The sequence below is a fragment of the Trichoderma aggressivum genome (assembly GCF_033847375.1).
Source record: "Trichoderma aggressivum f. europaeum strain CBS 100526 chromosome Unknown scaffold_023, whole genome shotgun sequence".
NCBI classification, from domain to species: domain Eukaryota; kingdom Fungi; phylum Ascomycota; class Sordariomycetes; order Hypocreales; family Hypocreaceae; genus Trichoderma; species Trichoderma aggressivum.
Genome location: NW_026946389.1, coordinates 182,855 through 201,962, shown reverse-complemented (window position 1 = coordinate 201,962; position 19,108 = coordinate 182,855). Strand labels below are relative to the sequence as shown.

The 19,108-nt window shown below is 52.0% G+C and overlaps 6 protein-coding genes across 6 annotated transcripts; 4 read left to right on the top strand and 2 right to left on the bottom strand.

Moving 5' to 3' along the window:
* Nucleotides 1-338: 338 nt before the first annotated feature.
* Triagg1_6073 (uncharacterized protein) lies at nucleotides 339-1,182 on the bottom strand (the record flags this gene model as incomplete). Its single annotated transcript, XM_062900657.1, has 5 exons — nucleotides 339-395; nucleotides 454-572; nucleotides 622-732; nucleotides 785-802; nucleotides 864-1,182. 5 exons carry the CDS (start codon nucleotides 1,180-1,182, stop codon nucleotides 339-341), a joined length of 624 nt encoding a protein of 207 aa, XP_062754930.1.
* An 868-nt stretch (nucleotides 1,183-2,050) lies between these two features.
* On the top strand, nucleotides 2,051-4,091 carry Triagg1_6072 (uncharacterized protein; the record flags this gene model as incomplete). The annotated part of the gene is made up of 3 exons (XM_062900656.1): nucleotides 2,051-2,220; nucleotides 2,308-2,668; nucleotides 2,721-4,091. 3 exons carry the CDS (start codon nucleotides 2,051-2,053, stop codon nucleotides 4,089-4,091), a joined length of 1,902 nt encoding a protein of 633 aa, XP_062754929.1.
* Nucleotides 4,092-4,588: 497 nt separating this feature from the next.
* On the bottom strand, nucleotides 4,589-5,617 carry Triagg1_6071 (uncharacterized protein; the record flags this gene model as incomplete). The annotated part of the gene is made up of 1 exon (XM_062900655.1): nucleotides 4,589-5,617. One exon carries the CDS (start codon nucleotides 5,615-5,617, stop codon nucleotides 4,589-4,591), a length of 1,029 nt encoding a protein of 342 aa, XP_062754928.1.
* Nucleotides 5,618-8,146: 2,529 nt separating this feature from the next.
* Triagg1_6070 (transcriptional regulator family: Zinc finger, CCHC-type) lies at nucleotides 8,147-9,860 on the top strand (the record flags this gene model as incomplete). Its single annotated transcript, XM_062900654.1, has 7 exons — nucleotides 8,147-8,373; nucleotides 8,429-8,553; nucleotides 8,610-9,161; nucleotides 9,218-9,260; nucleotides 9,317-9,393; nucleotides 9,443-9,616; nucleotides 9,670-9,860. The coding sequence occupies 7 exons, from the start codon at nucleotides 8,147-8,149 to the stop codon at nucleotides 9,858-9,860; spliced, it is 1,389 nt and encodes a 462-aa protein (XP_062754927.1).
* Nucleotides 9,861-10,662: 802 nt separating this feature from the next.
* Triagg1_6069 (uncharacterized protein) lies at nucleotides 10,663-11,451 on the top strand (the record flags this gene model as incomplete). The annotated part of the gene is made up of 1 exon (XM_062900653.1): nucleotides 10,663-11,451. The coding sequence occupies one exon, from the start codon at nucleotides 10,663-10,665 to the stop codon at nucleotides 11,449-11,451; it is 789 nt and encodes a 262-aa protein (XP_062754926.1).
* A 4,524-nt stretch (nucleotides 11,452-15,975) lies between these two features.
* On the top strand, nucleotides 15,976-17,952 carry Triagg1_6068 (transcriptional regulator family: bZIP; the record flags this gene model as incomplete). The annotated part of the gene is made up of 3 exons (XM_062900652.1): nucleotides 15,976-16,042; nucleotides 16,397-17,570; nucleotides 17,637-17,952. 3 exons carry the CDS (start codon nucleotides 15,976-15,978, stop codon nucleotides 17,950-17,952), a joined length of 1,557 nt encoding a protein of 518 aa, XP_062754925.1.
* Between the last annotated feature and the right edge of the window lie 1,156 nt (nucleotides 17,953-19,108).

Below are 19,108 nucleotides of genomic sequence, written 5' to 3'. Positions count from 1 at the left end.
TTGGGAATGTCTGCGACACATGGATGTAATGCTACGTTGCCGCAAATTCTTGTTCTTTATTTGCCCTTTTACAAATAGCGGCAAGGGATTAGCACTTGGGAACTGCAAGACAGGGCTCTGCTGATGGCACATCTTCATTGATGGTGGAGAGGATGTCCTAGCAATACAAGATGATGAGGTCGAGCCTGGAGCATTAAGCCAGTCTTCTAAGGAGCTCGTTCTTCGATTGCCTTTGTCGCCAGCTATAGATGGTTTGCTAGATATTTCGCCATCGCCCACGACAACAGGCTGTGTGCTTGCTTGGCCACATCCACTTCTAAAGAAAGAGAATAGCATCATCAAAATAGGTCATCCACAGATTTATCAGCGTCCTTTTGTATTAATTCGACCATTCCCTGTAAGACTTGGTAAGCTAGACTGAACCAATACGACTTGCAAGCTCGACAAACCCACCTTTGGCATGATTGGCTTTCCATCTACGCCTGAGACATAGCGAAACGGCATCTGAGTGCTTTCATGTTCGTTAAACTTGAGCTCTGGAAAGTCCAGATACGGCACTTGGTCAAGGGATACTACTAAGGTTAGCACTATGCCATCTCTCGGATGTAGCCATTGACTTACTCTTATCTTGTACGACCATTCGAGTCACTCGGACGGCTGTGTCTGTAGTCATTTGCTTTGGGCCCAACCGTCTGCCCTCAAATCCCTTCTTTCTCAGTTCAGAGGTTCGGTCTAGAGTCTGTTAGACACGAGTTGATACTCGACAAAGCCTATCAAAGCTCACCTCGAGGAGGATCATCCCCTGTGATATGAGTTGTTAGCTGATTCCCATTCATTCTAACACACCACCAGGCCGCACTCACCCAAAATGCCTCCAAATAGAAACGCATCGAATGTCTCGCCGTCTTCGGGCGCCAAATCCTTGGCTGCCGCGGGATCCAAAAGGCAGACTCGAGACTTCTGGCCGGCGTAAAGCTCCTCGACCCCGCGGTGCTCTGCCGTGAAGGCCTTGCTGGCAGCCAATGCAGCCGGAACTTGAAAGTTGGGAGGCAGGCAGGAGAGGATGAATTTGGCTTTGGTCTCCTCACTCTCAGCTGCGATGGCTAGGTACTCGAGCTCTGACCAAGGGCCAAGCTCTGGGTCGAGATGCTCGACAATGAAGGTTTTGCCAGCCGAAGCCATTTTGCGCGGGCTACTCCGTTAGAGCACAAGGTTTATAATGTGATGTGAAGTGAAATATAATTCTTGCCTTGCTGGAGATGTGAATGGATTGGTGAGTGGTGATCTGTGAGCACTGTCATGAAAGAGAGACTTCATCCACCGTTTGAAAAAAAAAATCAGTAAAAATGAGGTTACTGCACCCTCAGCGATCTACTAAAAACTAAAAGTACATCGGTTTTGGTGGGAATCATCGCTAGATGCCATGTACCCTCAATCTCTGTGCATTAGCCATTGACGGACGCTAATTCTAGGGCGAGCTGCATTGACGTTGGGGTTTCTAACAACTTACTACTAAAGTATCAGAGCAGAGCAGAGCGGATGCGTAACCCGTAAACCAAGGGACACTCGGCATCCAACCTATCTGCACAAGTGCAAAGTTTAAAAAGAGCCCAAAAGCCACATGATTATACAATAACAACTTCTTACGCATATAGTCTGCGTTGAAGACTTCAATTCTTCACATCTCAGGCTTGAGCTTGCTATTGACTTCCCCAGCGACAATGGACGCCTGCCGTGTGGGGCCGAAGCGCTATATCGATTGCAGTTACAGCGACGCCATCCGCCTGTTTTAGGGGACCAATGCCCAAGTACATCCCACACCAGGTCCGACATCCTCAAGGAGCAGGCGGAGCGACATTCGCTGAATTCGGCCACCTTGCAACAGCCAAACCTTGCTTCATCACCCTCCGAGTTTCACCTTTCACCTCGACAGCGTGATTCTCTGTCAATGAGCCTCTACACCGACCACGACTGAGGAAGCTGTGCTCCCTCCTTACCGACTTTTTCTTTCTTCCGCCGTCCACTCGCGCCGACTGCGCCGCTTCTCGCCATGGTTTCGCCGTCCGCGCGGCCAGCTTCATGGCGATGGCTGGCCGTCACCCTGGCTTCGCTCTGGCCTGCACTCGCCGTTGCTGAGCAATCGAAAACCACGGCAGACTACTATGTTCACGATCTTCCAGGGCTGCCGCAGAACGCGCCGGCCGTGAAGATGCACGCTGGGTAAGCATTCCGCAAGCACAGCACCAGGCAAGGGAGGATTGCCCCCGGGTTCTGCATGAAGCTGACGCCGCTCTACTCCGCCACCAGCCACATCGAAATTACCCCCGAGCACAACGGAAACCTCTTCTTCTGGCACTTCCAGAATCAGCACATTGCGAACCGCCAGCGAACCGTCGTGTGGCTCAACGGCGGGCCAGGATGCAGCTCCGAGGATGGCGCAATGATGGAGATTGGACCGTACAGAGTCAAGGACGAAAACACGCTGGTTTTCAACAATGGATCCTGGCACGAGTTTGCCAATCTGCTCTTCGTCGATAACCCAGTCGGCGCTGGCTTCAGCTATGTCGACACCGACAGCTACCTCAAGGAACTAAACGAAATGGCAGACCAGTTTGTCATATTTCTGGAGAAGTTCTTTACCCTTTTCCCTGAGTACGAGTATGACGATGTAAGTATCCCAAATGTGGCGGGCAAGATGTAAACTCTAATGTTGCTTTCAGCTGTATTTTGCGGGAGAGTCATACGCCGGGCAGTACATCCCCTATATTGCCAAAGCAATCGTGGATCGGAACAAGTTGTTGAGGGAGCACAAGATGGACAAGGAAGCCTGGAACCTGAAGGGATTGCTCATCGGCAATGGCTGGATCTCCCCGAGAGAACAATATGACAGCTATCTTCCGTTCGCATTCGAAAAGGGCCTTCTCACGAAAGATGGCGATGTCGCCAAGAAGCTGCAATCCAGCACTCGAATATGCCAGAACAAGCAAGGCAGCGATCCGGGCCACGTCGATTATGGCGAGTGCGAGAGTATCCTCAGCTCAATACTAGACATGACCCGAAAAGGCAATGGAAAAGACGCCTGTTGGAACATGTATGATGTCCGCCTTAGAGATGAGTTTCCCAGCTGCGGAATGAACTGGCCGCCGGACTTGGCCGCTGTCACCCCGTATCTGAGAAGACAAGACGTTGTAAAGGCGCTTCACGTCAATCCCGCCATTGCTGACAATGGTTGGCAAGAGTGCAGTGGAGCAGTGAGTTCTACTTTCAAGGTGAGAACGTCTGCTCCCTCGGTCGACTTGCTGCCCGGTCTCTTGACAGAGATTCCTATCTTGCTCTTCTCGGGAGCAGAGGACCTCATTTGCAACCACATTGGCACAGAGAACATGATTGACAACATGGAATGGAACGGAGGAAAGGGTTTCGAAATAACACCTGGAAACTGGGCTCCCCGTCGAAAGTGGACCTTTGAGGGCGAAGTCGCTGGTTTCTGGCAGGAAGCCCGCAACCTCACCTACGTCTTGTTCTACAACTCATCCCACATGGTGCCGTTTGACTACCCTCGCCGCACTCGCGACATGTTGGACAGGTTCATGGGAGTCGACATCAGCAGCATTGGCGGCGAGCCAACCGACAGCCGCATCGACGGCGAAAAGGGCATCGAGACGACGGTTGGCGGCGCTTCCAACAACACCCACGCCCATGAAGAAGAGACGCACCAGAAAATCGACGACGCCAAGTGGGCAGCCTACCAAAGATCCGGCGAAATCGTCCTGGTCATCGTCATCGTCGCGGCCGGGGCTTGGGGATACTTTATCTGGCGCCAGCGCAGAGCTCGCGCCGCCTATAGGGCACTCAGCGGCAGCGACCCTTCCAGCCGACACGGCTCTCGTCTCAACTTTTCTTCTCGTAGACGACATGCGGATGTTGAGGCGGCGGATTTCGATGAGACTACTTTGGACGATTTGCATGTGGAAACACCGACTGCTTCGGAGAGCAAGTACACCGTCGGAGGAGATGACGATAGTGACGATGGCTTGTCAGAAGCGGAGCGGGATAAGAGGAGGAAGGCCAACCAGGGAGGATCGAGCTAGACATTGGAGGTGAGCATTTGTTTTTCCCGATGTAAAAAGCATTGTTACTTGGACATGGGGTGGGATGCTCTGATTCTCCTACAGCTGCCAGCTAGAAACTGGTGCCAGAACCATTATATATGATCATAGGGAGTATATTTTACATTTTTCACAAGGGTGTTTTTGGTTGATTGTTTGTCAAAGATGGAATAAAAATTCTGATTCTCTAGTATTGTGTCGTAAAAAAATATTTGTGACCACGCCCAAATAGAAAACGCCATGTCTACGCCCAAAGCGTTCAGGGTACGAGAATAAAAGGAACCTTCTAGCCTTTTTTTTGTTTCTTCAATGGCCCTTGTTCTTTGTTGTACTCCCTGTTTTTCGTTAACCCGTATCCAACCAAATCTTGATGAATGTCTTGCATAGCCCATTGACTCCATCACGCAATCCTTGCATTAACAGCAATTCGCCCATATCCATGATCGTAGAAACCCAAACAAAATGCAAAACAAGCTCCATCACAGCTGAATCTCGTTGTTCAGCAGCCTGACCTCCTCGCCGGGCTTGAACGGCGGGAGCCCAATGTAAGGGCATCCATCGCAGCGGAAAGCGTCGCCCAGAGCGCAGTTGCCGCAGGAGCCCACCTTGCCCTGGACGGTGAAGTCAACCTCTGTGAGGTCGTCGACGGCGAGCTTGACGCTCTGGAGGGCCTTGTCGGCGGCTGCGCGCTTGGCGGCGTCTTCAGCTTCGAGGCGTTCGGCGAGGCCGCAGGTGCAGTCCTTGCAGGCGCGGCGGCGCTTACCGGCTTTGGGCTGGCATTCGGGAGCTGTTTTCACGAGCAAGTTAGTGTCTGTGAGTTTCGAAGCAGGTTTATATGTGGGGTAGAGCATACGGATATTGATGGGTCGCTTGAGGTCATCTTCGGTCATGAGAGTGTCTTCGTCGATGAGCTCGTCATCATCGTAATCGGCGTCGAGATCGTCAGAGAAGTCGATGAAGCCGACGCCAGCAGGGGCGACAGGCTTGACTTCAATCTTCTGCACGGGCGGGGCCTCGACCTTCTTCTTTCGGCTCCCCAGCTTAAGAGAAACTACGCCTTCTCCGTCGCCATAGTCAGGCTTGTCAAAGCCCCCAGTTGACGCAACCAAGCCCGCCAAGACGGCTTCCTTTGCCAGAACGGCGTTTTGGCCGAGGTCTGAGCCATCCTGCGACTGCAATCGCCCCTTGGGCTTGAGCGACTCTGCGATGGGACCGAGGATGCTTCGGGTCAAGAGGGGAAGGGTCTCGTTGAGAGAGGAAGACGCATCGGCGAGGACGAGGACGAGGTCGTATGTGGCAGATGGCAGCTTGACGAGACCAGCTGACAACCGGTCGATCATTTGGAGATCTGTAGCAGAGCGATCATATTGAGACACGACGTTTGTGAGCGCGGAAGGGTGAGAGGCGAGAGACGGCGGCGCCAGGAGGAGAGTTCGCTTCGTCTGTGTCGCCACCGGGGCCGCGAAGAAGTCGTCCGAGGTGTCTATCATTACGACGGAGGGCGCCATTGTGAAAAGAATGCTGTGAGTGGAAAGGACGAGAATCGGCTGGGAACGAGAGGATGTTTGATTGTCGAGAGAAGTGAGGGAACGGATTTGTAAGAAACGATATCCGTTTCCCACCCGGATGTTGGATAATAATTTCAGTGACGCTTAGTAAAAGCTTAAAAAGTCAAGGGTCAGGATGTTGACACTGTATGTTAGCAGTGGGTGTGGCCTGAGAGGTACAGTGTGGATAGTGCACGCGGGGTCGGATCGATAGTAATCGATAGCAAATGCGGACCCTCCGAACGCGGAGATGCAGTTTACGCATACGTGGTACTCTACGCTTCTCATTGGATACGACGGACAGGGGGAGGAGAAAAGCCCCCAATTGCTGTCGAGCGGATGACCAACTTGCAGGTCATCCTAACGACTGAGCTTGAGATGGATCTCAGATGCTTAAAAGCTGGTATCCACCTGGAAACTACTGACGAGTTCCGAAGCATGTGCTTGTGCTTGTTGTATGTCAGTGCTTCGTATCCTCTGTAGAAACTAATATGATGCTTGTATTCAATGGCCATGAAATAACGGGATTTGCAAGAGAGATGCTTCGCCACCTGCATATCGTCGTGGCCTTCCCAAAACGAGTAACGGTAGCGTTTGCTATTTGCAAAGAGTTGTCTTTTCCGCGGAAGTGTGATAACCTTGAGCATCAGCCCACTAATATCGGCGTTCCGAACTAGCTAGTGATTTACGAGCCGAGCCGATGTTGTGAATGAAGAATACACATCAACTGCCAATGGCAATACCAGTAACTGTTGTTGGATAAAATTGGTGTGCTTTCACCTGGGTACTTATCCATAATTGTAGCATTTACTGTCAGAGACCACTTCCATACAAGTGGGAATGTTCAATGCGCTCCACGTTTATTCCAACTTAAGACTATTGTACATTTTAATAGCTGCTAAACTTGAAACATATGCATACCTTAGCTTTAATGAGTCTACCGAAGATTACAATAAATGTCGAGCAACATCCAGAGTAGATACAGGCATACTTGTTTGCGTTTTGCTCTATGCTACGCTATCAAGATCAAAACTACAGCCCAGTTGCGTAACATGCCCTCATCGGGTTCTAAGTTCGTCAGAAATTACTATCCAGCGAGTGATTGTCTCCTATGATCGGCTGCTTTATTCTTCCAACTCTTTGGTAAACTGCGGAGCAGGTGGAATTCACCAAGGTTTGTGCTCAATACAGAAGTAACCAAATCAACAACCTTGGAAGAGATATGGCAAACGAAAAGTGGAAACAGCCTTTCTCAGAAATCATCAGTAGTGTCTTTATCAGAAGCCACGGTCTTGGTCAAGTATCTGTGCAATGCTATTGCTATGTATTCTGGAAATCGGTTCAATGTTTAGTAAAGATATCACAGAGGCTTCGTCACGTATCAATGTAGAGGAAACAGCATGGCTTGATCCAATCATCGAAAGAACATCATTCAATTGCAGCAGCACTTTATGGAACAAGGCTTTCCACATGTATTTTACCTGTGACACACAAGGTATCCTACTGGAGACGGATAGCAAATACAGCAAAGTAATATAACAGCAACTGCTATCCTATGCAGGAATCCGTTTTCCATTAATCCAACCGACTCACGCATCAAATCAGAGGGCGTTGGCATATAACAAGCCTCGCTATCAGGCATTTTACTTCCCATGAAGCAAGGCTATCAAGCTCCCCTATGACTGCTCCCTACAGGTAATTCCCCCACGTGAGGACTCTGCCACTGCCAGGTTGCTGCCTGAGGGAAGCACTTCCTTGTGATAAGGTTGCCGGCTGCTCTTTTAAAGGCGAGCAAGGAAGGAGCTGGAATAACTTGCCCCCATTCTGCCGCCCCGTGCACCGCCTTCGCCTGCCAGCTGCCAGCTGCCTTCTTCCCTGTGCACTGCCAATCTTCTCTCTCCCCTTCTTCTTCCTCTTCCTCCTCTTTTTCTTCTTTCTTCCTTACCTCCTCAGCTTTCTGCACATCTCCAACTTTGAGGGTAGCTGCAGGTTTTACACCAGCTACATCAAATCTTGTGAGTAAAGAGCTGAACCATCCGCATCGAAGAATATCTAGCATCTTTGACTAACTTGTCAACAGTGCACGTAGGAGGCAGCAATCCGCTCCATTTGGCTGAACGCGACTTTGGTCTCGTTTTTCTGAAACTTCATCTCAGGTATGCTCATCCGATATCCTTCCTCTTTTGCAGCTCGCCTTCCTCAGCTTTCCATCCCTGCTTCATCTCTTCAGATTGCCTACCCTCCCACAGATGGCTTCCTTCGTCGCCTACGCTCGTCTTCATCCTCATGGAGACACTGAATGGATTCCCTCACACTCTGCCTCTCAGCCCTTCATCACTTTGCCCCAGTCATCTTTTACTCTCAAGATCAACTTTCTCAAAGAACATATTATCACCTTTCATCCCCCCTTTATCTGATTACTTGTTTCTCTAACCTTTCTAAGGAGTTTCATTCATCACCTCATCGTACCCTATCCAACACTTGCCAAAGATGGGAGACTGGGGTTCTGGAGTTGCGGATGGTGGCTGGGCAGCTCCAGCCACTCATTCCTTCCCTGACAAGGGAAATGCTGGAGGAGATACCTGGGGTCAAGACTCGGGCGAGCCAGCCGACAATGTTGGATATTCCAACGACGGCAACTTCAACGGCGGTGGCGATGATGCTGGAGCATCTGGAGCTTACGGAAACGATAAATGTTTCGGCTGCGGTGAAGAAGGGTAACTTGGTTCCGCATTCTTTCGTTAGACACACTACTAACCCATTATTCTACAGTCACAGGCGAGCTGAATGCCCCAACGCTGGAGAACAGACTTGCCGTTATTGCAAGAAGGAAGGCCACTTGAGAAAGGACTGCCCGGAAGCGCCTCCCATGACCTGCTCCAACTGCGGCCAAGAAGGTATGTCTGATGAGTTGCTCTTGGGAGATGGCAATGACATTTACTCATGATAACAGGTCACTTTCGAAACAGTTGTGAGAATGCTCGCAAGGTCAACCGTGACCACGTCGCCGACACTACTCCTGATGCTGCCTGGGACAAGCTCAAGCAAGCGGCCCGTGAGAGAGATGTCGACGATGCCAAGGAAGCGATTGAGGAATATGTCAAAGCTCTGGCGGGTGAGGTCACTTACCGCCAAATTCAAGAGCGACTGATCGAGGAAAGCGTCAAGATCTGGCTCATCTCCACTCAGAGAGAGTTGATTGATACTTTCACAAACATGGACCTTCAAGGCAACATTGACAAGAAGTACAGCGTCTCGGTTAGATTTTCCGACAAGCCAGAGAGGCCTCGCGAGATCAACGTCTGGCCAGATGGTATTGACGAGATTCTCTCTCGCTTGGATGACGCAGGAATGGTGGTAGACAGAGGTGTCCCAAAGTGCTACAACTGTGGCGAGCTCGGACATACTACCAAGGGCTGCTCCCAGGAGAAGGTTGAGCACAACACAGACAAGCCCAAGATTTCGTGTTACAATTGTAACGCCGAAGGCCACCGTGTGAGAGACTGTGAGTCGCAATGCCGCCCAAGGACCATTCCTCCTTTCTCCTAACCAGCCCTCTAGGTCCCGAGCCCCGTGTGGATAAGTTTGCTTGCAAGAACTGCGGGTAAGTCTGCGTTTATAGCCATAACGCATGCTGACCGAACGCTGACGATGTTACAGAAAATCAGGACACAACGCCAAAGAGTGCGAAGAGCCTCCCAATTTGGACAATGTCGAGTGCCGCAAGTGCAACAAGAGTACGTCAGGCCCATCCGTATGATGATACAATAGCTGACTGTTGTTTAGCCGGCCATTTTGCCAAAGACTGTCCCGATGGGGGCAGCAGGGCTTGCCGCAACTGCGGCCAGGAAGGACATATTTCTAAGGACTGCGATCAGCCTAAGAATATGGACAGCGTCATCTGCCGCAACTGCGAAGAGACTGGTCACTTCAGCAAGGAGTGCCCCAAGCCGAGAGATTGTAAGTTTCGTGACGAGGCATTGGTACCACGGTAGCTAACAAACACGCCGCAGGGTCCAAGGTCCAGTGCTCCAACTGCGAGCAGTTTGGACACACCAAGGTTCGGTGCAAGATGCCTCCTAAGGAGTCGGATGCCTTTGAAGACCATGGATATGGTGGCGAGGCCGAAGAACAGCCCCCACAGGCTGGCGACGGCGACGGCGACGGCTACGGTGAGGCAGCTGGCGGCGGAGACGACTGGTAGTCTATTGCCATTGCTAGCAGTTCATGGAGAGATCTGATTAGACACACCGTTGCTTTTTCATTTAGTTATAGCTGCCCTTGATTTGGGCTGATTTACTGCACAGTCTGTTATGGATGTCGTTACGGAACATCCCGGGGTTTATGGAGAAAGATGGGCGCACATGGGGCAACAGAGGCTCAACCGTAGCCTAATAGCTGAGCATATAAAGGCATATATCGTGCTGCCCCTAATAAAAGCTGATTCAGAGCACAGAGTTGAAGCGAGCGGAAGTACACATGTAACATATCCGAGTACTCCGTGAGAGAGGTCACCGATTCCACAGCGGCTACCCCACCCCGATAAGCCGAGGATGAGCGTACATATAAGCTACCAGTTGCAAGCAGACGACAAGTCAAACAACCTGCGAAACAGACCATTTACTCTTTATACAATCCGGTGTGACTGTTGCGGATCAAATATCCCAACAACGCCGTGCGAACATGGCCGCCAGGGAGATTATACTTTATCATTATAAAATCTCGCCCTATGCAAGGCGCGCTGTGTGGTACCTAGCTCTACGGGGCATTCCTTACATGCAATGTGTGAGTTGCATCTTTGCATAGTCTTCAACCAACTACTGTGATGGGGAAAGATTTAGACAAGAAAAAATGCTGACATAGGATATCGACTCCAGCTCCAGCCTGGCGTGCTGCCACGGCCGGATGTCTCCCGCCTCGGAGTCGCGTACCGTCGCATCCCAATCTTATCTATTGGAAGGGACATATACCTTGACACTCGCCTCCAGCTTCCCAAGCTAGAGGCAATGTATCCGGAGCTGCCTCGTCTGGGAGCAAGCACCGCGGATCAGAAGGGCATTGAGTGCTTGCTTTCGGCCTTTGTCATTGACGGCGGCATCTTTCAGCAAGGCGTCAAGCTACTTCCGCCGGAACTGCCGTTCCTCAAGGATCCAAAGTATTTCAAGGACAGAAGCGACTACACGGGGACAACGATGAGCGCAGAAGTGTTGACGAAAGTACGGCCCGAAGCGCTGAGGGAGGTTGCTGCGGCGTTTGAGCTGCTGGAGACGACCATGTTGGCGGACGGGCGAGAGTGGATCTTGAAGACGGAGAAGCCGAGCCTGGCGGACATTGAATCTGTCTGGGTGTTTCACTGGATATCGGGGATTCCTGGGGCGTTGCCAAAGGAAGGGTTTTCGGCGGACAAGTATCCGCGGGTTTACGCGTGGATTAAGCGCTTCCAGGAGGCGGTGACGGCGGCAAAGAAGAGAATGGAGGAGCCTAGGACGTTGGACGGCGAGGAAGCGGCGAGGGTCATTGAGGGCTCATCGTGGCATGAGGAAGAGGGAGTTGTGGATGAAGGAGACGCGCTGGCGGTGGCGGAGGGGCTGAAGAAGGGTGTCGTGGTGATGATTTCGCCGACGGACACGGGGAAGGCGCATAAAGATGTGGGGAGGCTGGTGAGTTTGGATAAGGACGAGGTTGTGATTGAGGTGAAGACGGAGAAGGGGGAGAGAGTGAGGCTGCATGCGCCGAGGCATGGGTATAAGTTGAGGAGGTTTGATGGTGAGGCGAAGGGCGAGGCGAAATTGTAGGTTGGCAACGATGATGATAATGAGCGCAGATTATTTTCTAGAATAGATGTATATTTGGTACTGGAATGTGGAAGATGTCGTGATGATGGCTGACATCTGTCTGTCAATTCAGGGGCATCGTGTCCTACCTACCCTGGAGCAGCGAGGGAAAGTGCTGTCGTTTGATCTTGGATTCACCCACAAAGTCGTAATAAGGTTATCAACCGCCCTGAATAGGATTCAGGTGCGTGCCTCAGACGTAGTTAATCGAAGACAGCGGTCCGTTGTGGAGATACGCTCTCGAACGGTACAGTCACGCGCAGAGGCCATACGACTAGGTTGGGGAAGCATCAAAGTTACTTCCCCAGAGATCTACTGATTCACAGACTCAATCTCCGTTCTACAGCCAAATCGCGGATCTCTCAAAGCCATGTTCCAGCCCAGCAGCCCTTGAGATGCCCAAACGAAAGCACAGTGACATGGCAGGCTGCTCATGATCGGCAGGGCCATGAGACCAAATCCTCTCAGGAGGAGCCCGACCGTTTTTTTCTTCTTCTTTTTTTCGATAACGGAACGATTGCATCATTTCGTTCTTTACGGTATCAAACAGGATTCCATGATGGAACCCTTTTGCCTGACGGGCGCCAGCTGAATGGGGGGGGGGGGGCACGCCGGTCAGTCTTCTCACGCATCCTTCAGTACCCTTTAACCCTTTCTGGTCCGGTTGCTCGCAGAATCCGGGATGGCAAACGTTGGAGGAGGCAGTCCATCATGCTTTCGACTCACCTGAAATCGTGCCTCTCCGCAGATTTAGTTGGTCAGGGAGGATGTATGTATGTATAAGCACAACCGCCGATCATTTCTCGTGCTCCGGGAGGCGAAAAGAGTAGGATTAATCATCGTGTCATCACGAGCATCAGGCACAGTATCCAAAATAGCCCAAGCCTAAGAAAAGCTGTAAACAAAAAGAACTAGCCAAGATCTCGATCCTCTTTGTTTGGTTGCTCGGAATTAGGACGCCGTGGGTTCGTGGTTGCAAAGGGATGGGCGAGGATCGCCGATTTGAGACCTCCTTCTTGCCCTCCTCCCCTTTGTCCAAGACATCTCGGAGAGATATTGAAGCTTTTTTCTTTCTGGGAAACAAAGAAGCTTGTAGAAAGAAACTGAATCAAGCCGTTTTCAGTGGACGTTTTTTTGTTTTAAGTTTCGGTCGTTTTGTTGACTTGCCTCTCCTTATTCTGCTATCGTCTCTCGGGGATGGCTGAAGCTAATGACACGTCTCCACCTTGAGTATGCGACTTTTTGGATATCATAGTTGTTTGGCATTTCTGCTATAAGCAGTAGAATTTCATCGTGTTCAGAAATAATAACATAAATAACAATAAAAAAAAATGAAGGGATTCCATGCTGACAATGTCACACGAAGCTGTCGCGTGTCGCTGGTTTGATACTCCAGATCCGACGCATGTGCTTCTACAGACTGGAGCTACAGACAGTCCGGGACGGTGTTTCACGATGCTTGGCGGAAGTGCGTCATAGCTCGACCGGCGCGGTGGAGACGTGGCGCCGAAGCGAGAAACAGCTTCAACGACTTATTCAAAGACCAAGACCAAGACCAAGGAAATGGGAACAAGTTTTGTTTGTTTGGGCATCCAATGGGGAGGGCATCAACCGCCGCAGTAAAGCCAGGGCCCAGCAGATACGCACGGCATTGGCCCGAATACCTACAAGGGCAGCAACTCTCGGCGCCTGGGTCTCTTTGCTTTGGGCCATATTTCCGCTGGATATTTTTCTTCCCTTCTTTTTTCTTCTTCTTTTACCCATTTTCCACATTTCATGCTGACGTCACGGGCCGATCATATGGCGCTCACCAATTAGCCAGCCGGGGACGGCCAAAAAGTCGCGGCACAGTGTCACGGACGATGGTACGATGTGGGGACGGGCGGGACATTTCAGGGGGTCGCCTCTTACACTGTGTGAAGTTTTTGGCCGTGGCCATCGGGCTGCTGTGGTTCGCTGGCTCTGGGTGGTTTTTGAGAGGATTTTGCTGCTTGGCTCGGAGTTTGCGCAAGACAAATCTGGTCGGGCATTGAGCTGGATGGATTGTTGCGCGGGCCTAATCGGGCAAGTGGGAAGACGCATCCATTTGCAAGCAGCGAGCGAGCGTTGTGTGTCTTGTCTTGTGAGGTATGGATACAGTACAATGTCTTGGGAGAAGAAGAGGTGTTGAGTTGAGACCTGTGACGTAATGAAGCTGCAACCCGACAATGCTTCCAACTGCTACGATACCGGCATAACGAGTACGTGCTTGGTGAGCTAGACGGAGCAAAGACCATGTTGAGAAGAAGAAAAGTCAAAAGGTCGTACCTCTCTTGATTTACCGGGATGCATAGATACGGCTCCTCCTTTGGCCGTTGGCTAGCCCAAGGCAAGGTAGCCTCTGCGCAGAGGCCAACAGCGGATGCATTAGACGTGCCGCAATCTGGGAGGTGGTTTTTGGTGTGTGTAGAGCGCTCACCCAGTAATATACGGGCGACGGCCAAATCGCCACAGCCCTTTGACTTGTTCGCCTTGTACGGAGTACAGTATTCGTAAATAACGGTTGCCTGCTAGGGGGATTTTGTCGCCGAGTCGGTGAGGCGAATGTCGGCGGAAGAGGCAGCACTCATGAAGTGCTCCATACTGAACGGAACTGACTTTGATATGGGATGGATGCGAGTGATGGTTGACTTTGGCGATCAAACGGGCCTTCGTCTACTGTAGGTGGCAGATTAGCGAGTACTCAAGAGCTGCAATTCAAGCCCGTCTGGTCCTTGATACAACATCAATCGCACACGCTACCTTGGCTGCTTGGGGTCATTCTCCCCCACCGCACGCAAAAGAGGCTCAATCGCTGCCCGGGAGCTTCCAGCGCCATCGTGTCCACCGAGTCTCTCGCACCAGAGGAGCGTCATCACCAGCATTGATTGAGTACGAGCCCAAATACTGTACCTACGAGACCCATGCCTGCAGCGCCCCACCTCGTTTTTACTTCTTCCCACTGCATCTCTCTCGCAGCTGCATTTCCAGTGGCACGCTAAAGCAACCCCCCCAGGCATCCTCTGAGCCCATACAGTGCGACTTCGCCATATCTTTTTCGTCTGGACTTTTTGCAGAGGCAAACCAGAACGTGCAGCAATTGACTAATCCGGGAGAACACGAACAAACTGAAGCAAAAGTAGCTTTTTGAAGCCGTTTCGACTACGGAGTGACCCCCCCTTTTCCTTCTTCTTTTTGTGGTGCTGTTTTGTTGCTACTCGAGCTTCTGAACGCGTGGCTACTTGCACTGATGCCGCATTCATCCCGGACCCCTGAGCTCGCCACATTACTGTACTGTGCTGTACTGTACGCATACTTTTACGGTACGGAGCAGTGGTGCTCAGTATGAGTGCCCTACCTCGATTGGCTGCATCTGGCCTCGTTTCTCCCTCCTGGAGACTTTTTTTTTTGGTTTTGAAAGTGGTGCTACCGTCTAATACTCGCCTCGCCTCGCAGGCAGGCATACTTGTACAGTACCGACAAGACAAGAAAGCAACTGTACGACGCCCGTCTCAGTCAAATCATCCCATTCGACACGCCTCGCCGCTCTCGATAGCAGGTATACGGTGTGTGATGGCCACGCATCCGCACGGCCCACACCACCCGTTTTCCCAATCGCGAGATGCGCACCAGCGTCCCGCACAGTGCGGGGGCGGCCAGGGTTTGTCAGCGAAGTCTCTGCAGGCTCCATAATTCATTGCACCCTGGGCTGGTAGCGCTCGTGGCCACTCACAGGCGCCCAAAAGCAGCCCAGCCAGCAGGACCCCCCCAGAAGGGTCAGAGCCGCCGCCGCCCGCCTTCTTTTTTCTGCGCCTTCGTTTTTTCACAACGTCATCTCTGACGTCTTCCTTCCTCCATCGTGCACTCTTCATCACCCTCAGTTACAGCACTTCACACGCAGCCTCCCGCACCCCCGCCGCAAGCATAGCTTCTGCCTCTGTGCCCGTGTTTGGCGCCTCGATTCACGGGGAAGCTCATTCATCTTTTCAGTTTTTAATATCCGTGATTTGCAGGTCTAATCGGGGAGAGTCTTCGACGCCTGCTTCGAATTGGCCTCTCTTGTTTTTTAAACATTTTTTTTTTTTACCGGGCCAAGCCTTACTGTTCGGGTGCCAAAAACTCCTAGTCTAACGGAGGGAAAAAACGCCCCCCAAAAAAACAAAAAGAGCCAAAAAACCTACAGTACCCTGCTGAGAGTTTGTTTAACTCGAGAGCAAGAGGGTTAAAAAAAAGAAGAGTTGACAGCACGCGCCATCGCACCGCAAAAACGCCCCAATCTATCCACCGCCTCGATTCTGCCTCCGCGCTACTCCTGCCTCTGACCTCATCATCCAGATTGGTCTCTTCTTCTCTCTGCCCGGTCTAGATCCCAAGAGCTCTGCAATTGTTTTGCGTTTCCCCCACATAAGTGGTAGCCTTTTGCTTCCCCCTCCCTCTGCACTGTCTGCGATATAATTCATCGTCATCATGGGGACGACTGTGACCAACATAACCGAGTCCAAGTCCCCTAAGCAATCACCCCCAACACGGCAAGGTAAGCCTTCTTCTCATCTTCCCCTTTGCGGTTCCTGCATCGTCATACCTTCTCCTTGCACTCGCTGCTCCTACACCTTCGTCATCGCTACCACCTGCCCGGACCAAGTGCGACCTACGTCGTCACCGAACTCAATTGTCTGTTGCCGCCCAGCATCACCATCACCATCACCATCACCGTCTTCACCTCTACCATCTCCTATCGGCGTCGTTGTCGTCATCGTCGCCGTCTGTTTCCACTGCCCATTGCCCATTGCCCATTGCAATTGACCCTACCCTTGCCACTACTACCCTTGCCGTCACCGTTACCTTCTTTGTCGCCGACCGTCGACTTACACATCATCTGCTTCAACAGGTTCCGTCGCCAGTGCCAAGATCGACTCCATTACCAAGTCGGACATTGCGTCTAATGCTCCGGCGACCAAGCCGCTTGCACCGCCGCCTCGACCAGGACAATCCCAACAAGGAACAAATACCCCCGAATACTTCGCGCCTCAGGTTACCGGAGGCTCCCTCAGCCTGGAGCCCAATCCGTTTGAACAGTCGTTTGGGGGAGGTGGCCCAGAAACGCCTGGAGGAACCAAACTGCCCAGCGTCGCTGCATTGACGTCTCCGTCTTCTCTGCTGCCCGGTAGCAACGCGACTCCCTTCAACTGGGGTGGAGGTTCTTTGCGGACCGGTCCGCTCAGCCCAGCAATGCTCTCAGGCCCTACCGACTACTTCGGCGACACGCATCACCTCCGTGGCGGCTTCCCCACGCCAAACGAGTCCTCCCTGCGCACCGGACTGACACCGGGCGGGAGCGGGTCCATGTTCCCGGCTCCAAGTCCCAACTCCGCCCTTTTCGCCCAGCTTGCCAGCGGCGGCGCCACTCCCAGCACCATCGACTTTCATCGAACTGCCCTGAGCGCTGCCGCAAAGCGTGAACAGGTCAACGGCCTGTCCCGAGCCCAACCATCGGCACCACAGCCCCAGCCCGTCACATCGCAACCCCAAGACATGACCTCTGTCCCTGTCATTCCCAAAGTCGAAGCCAAACCCGCATCCGGTCCGTTCGACCCCCACGATAACGACGCCGCCAACGGCCTTTATATGCTTGCTCAGGGGAGGAACGGAACTCAACCCACACCTCAGTTCACCGTGACATCGGCACCTACCGCGCACGCCCACCCAGCCCCAGTAATCCCACCAACTATGAACACGTCGCCCCCTATGGCCTCTATCAAAGTCGATCCGCGACGAGGCGTCAGTGAGATGAGCAACGGGTCGGACGAAAGCGACCAGAAGCCCCAAACACGAGCCAAGGGCAAGAAAGCTTCCACAGCCACCAACGGCAGGAGGAAAGCCGACGAGGCGCCTGCCAGGGCGCCACCTGCAAAGAAGGCCAAGGCGAACAGTGGTGCAGCAAGCAGCAACGGTGACGAGGATGAACATTCTGACGACGACATGGGTGGGTTTGATGACGCTGGAAATGGAAAGTCTAAGATGACAGACGAGGAGAAGCGCAAGAATTTCTTGGAGCGCAACCGGTACGTATTACATCTGGCTACTATCGATTCTTTATTCATCAACAGTATGCTAACTGAACCTGTTAGTGTTGCCGCTCTCAAATGTCGCCAGAGAAAGAAGCAATGGCTTGCAAACTTGCAGACCAAGGTTGAGATGTTTAGCAGTGAGAATGACGCCTTGACTCAACAGATTACTCAGCTGCGTGAGGAAGTTGTCAACCTGAAGACTCTTCTGCTTGCTCACAAAGACTGCCCCGTTACTCAGCAGCAAGGCCTTCATGGAGCTTTCATGTCACAGGTCGTTGAGCCTTTCAACCCTCAGATGAACCCTTATGGCATGGCAGCCCCGATGCCTGGCCAGCAAGTCATGGCTGGCCAAGGTATTCAGCGGCGTTTTTCTTAGGAGGATGCACTACCTGATGGGTGGCCGCGCAAACCGTCCGATTGAGAAAGAGGGGCTTTTCTACTTCTTTGTCTCTTCTTTTTTGACGTTCATCTTCTCCAAAAGAAGAGCGACAAGATGACCATTCTTGTCCTCAAGCGCATGGCATCATACATGCGGTCCACAGCGGAACGGAACGCATACAGTACACATTTCCCTTGTATAATAAAAGGGGGTCAAAGGCGAACGAATTGCTGGAGGGAAATTCATGTTTCGGCTGGGTTGCCGGACAGGCATTTCGAGGACGTGTCTTTTTTTTTTTATATTCTTATTTTTTTCCCGGCCCTCTTCCACACCCCTTGTGGTTGTAGGCAGTGCCTTGACCATTTTCCGGGTATACTCCACCCCCCGGATCTTCTCTTCACACTTCTCTCTTCCCCGGTATTACTTTACAATGTACGTAAATAGTGGCAAGGCAAGGTATACACACATGAAAAGGTGTTGGACTTGGAAGGAAATCCTGCAGAGTTTGAAGGCGTTTTGGGTGATATGGTACTCTTCAAGGGGGATGATGTACTTGGTGTTTTACGGTTTGAATTTCAGGTACTCTGTAGCTAGAGAAAAAAACGGAAGCTATATGATTACTTGGGTTTTACAGCTAGCTGGTCAATCATGGATGATTTGTATGCCGCGTGCTAGATTAATACAGTCAAGTCTGTTGACAGCGTTGAATGAAGAAGATGTCGTTGTTCAGTTGACAGCTCCATTAGCCAATCAGATGCCGCACTGCTGAGACCGAGGGGGTGGGGTAGTGCATGGCCCAAACCGGTTTAGCGCCCTGTCTTGGAAAACCATACCTCTTCGCTCATGGTCCCGAAAGTAAACACAGCCAGGCAAAGAAAGAACACTTTTGGCGGTCTCCCGACGAAACAGACTCGACTCCTCCGGCAAGAAGCGGCAGCGCATGCGCATCATCGATAAAAGGCCGAGCTCCTGCAAGGTTTCGAATCGCTCGACGGAATTTCTGCGTGCGATTGCGCCGCGGGCTTTGATGCGCTGGACGGGCGAAACGCGCGCAGGCATTTGACGCGACAAGGCTGAGAAAAGCTGGGCCTCTGTTGGGGGGGGGGGGGGGGGGGGGGGGGGGGGGGGGGGGGGGGGGGGGGGGGGGGGGGGG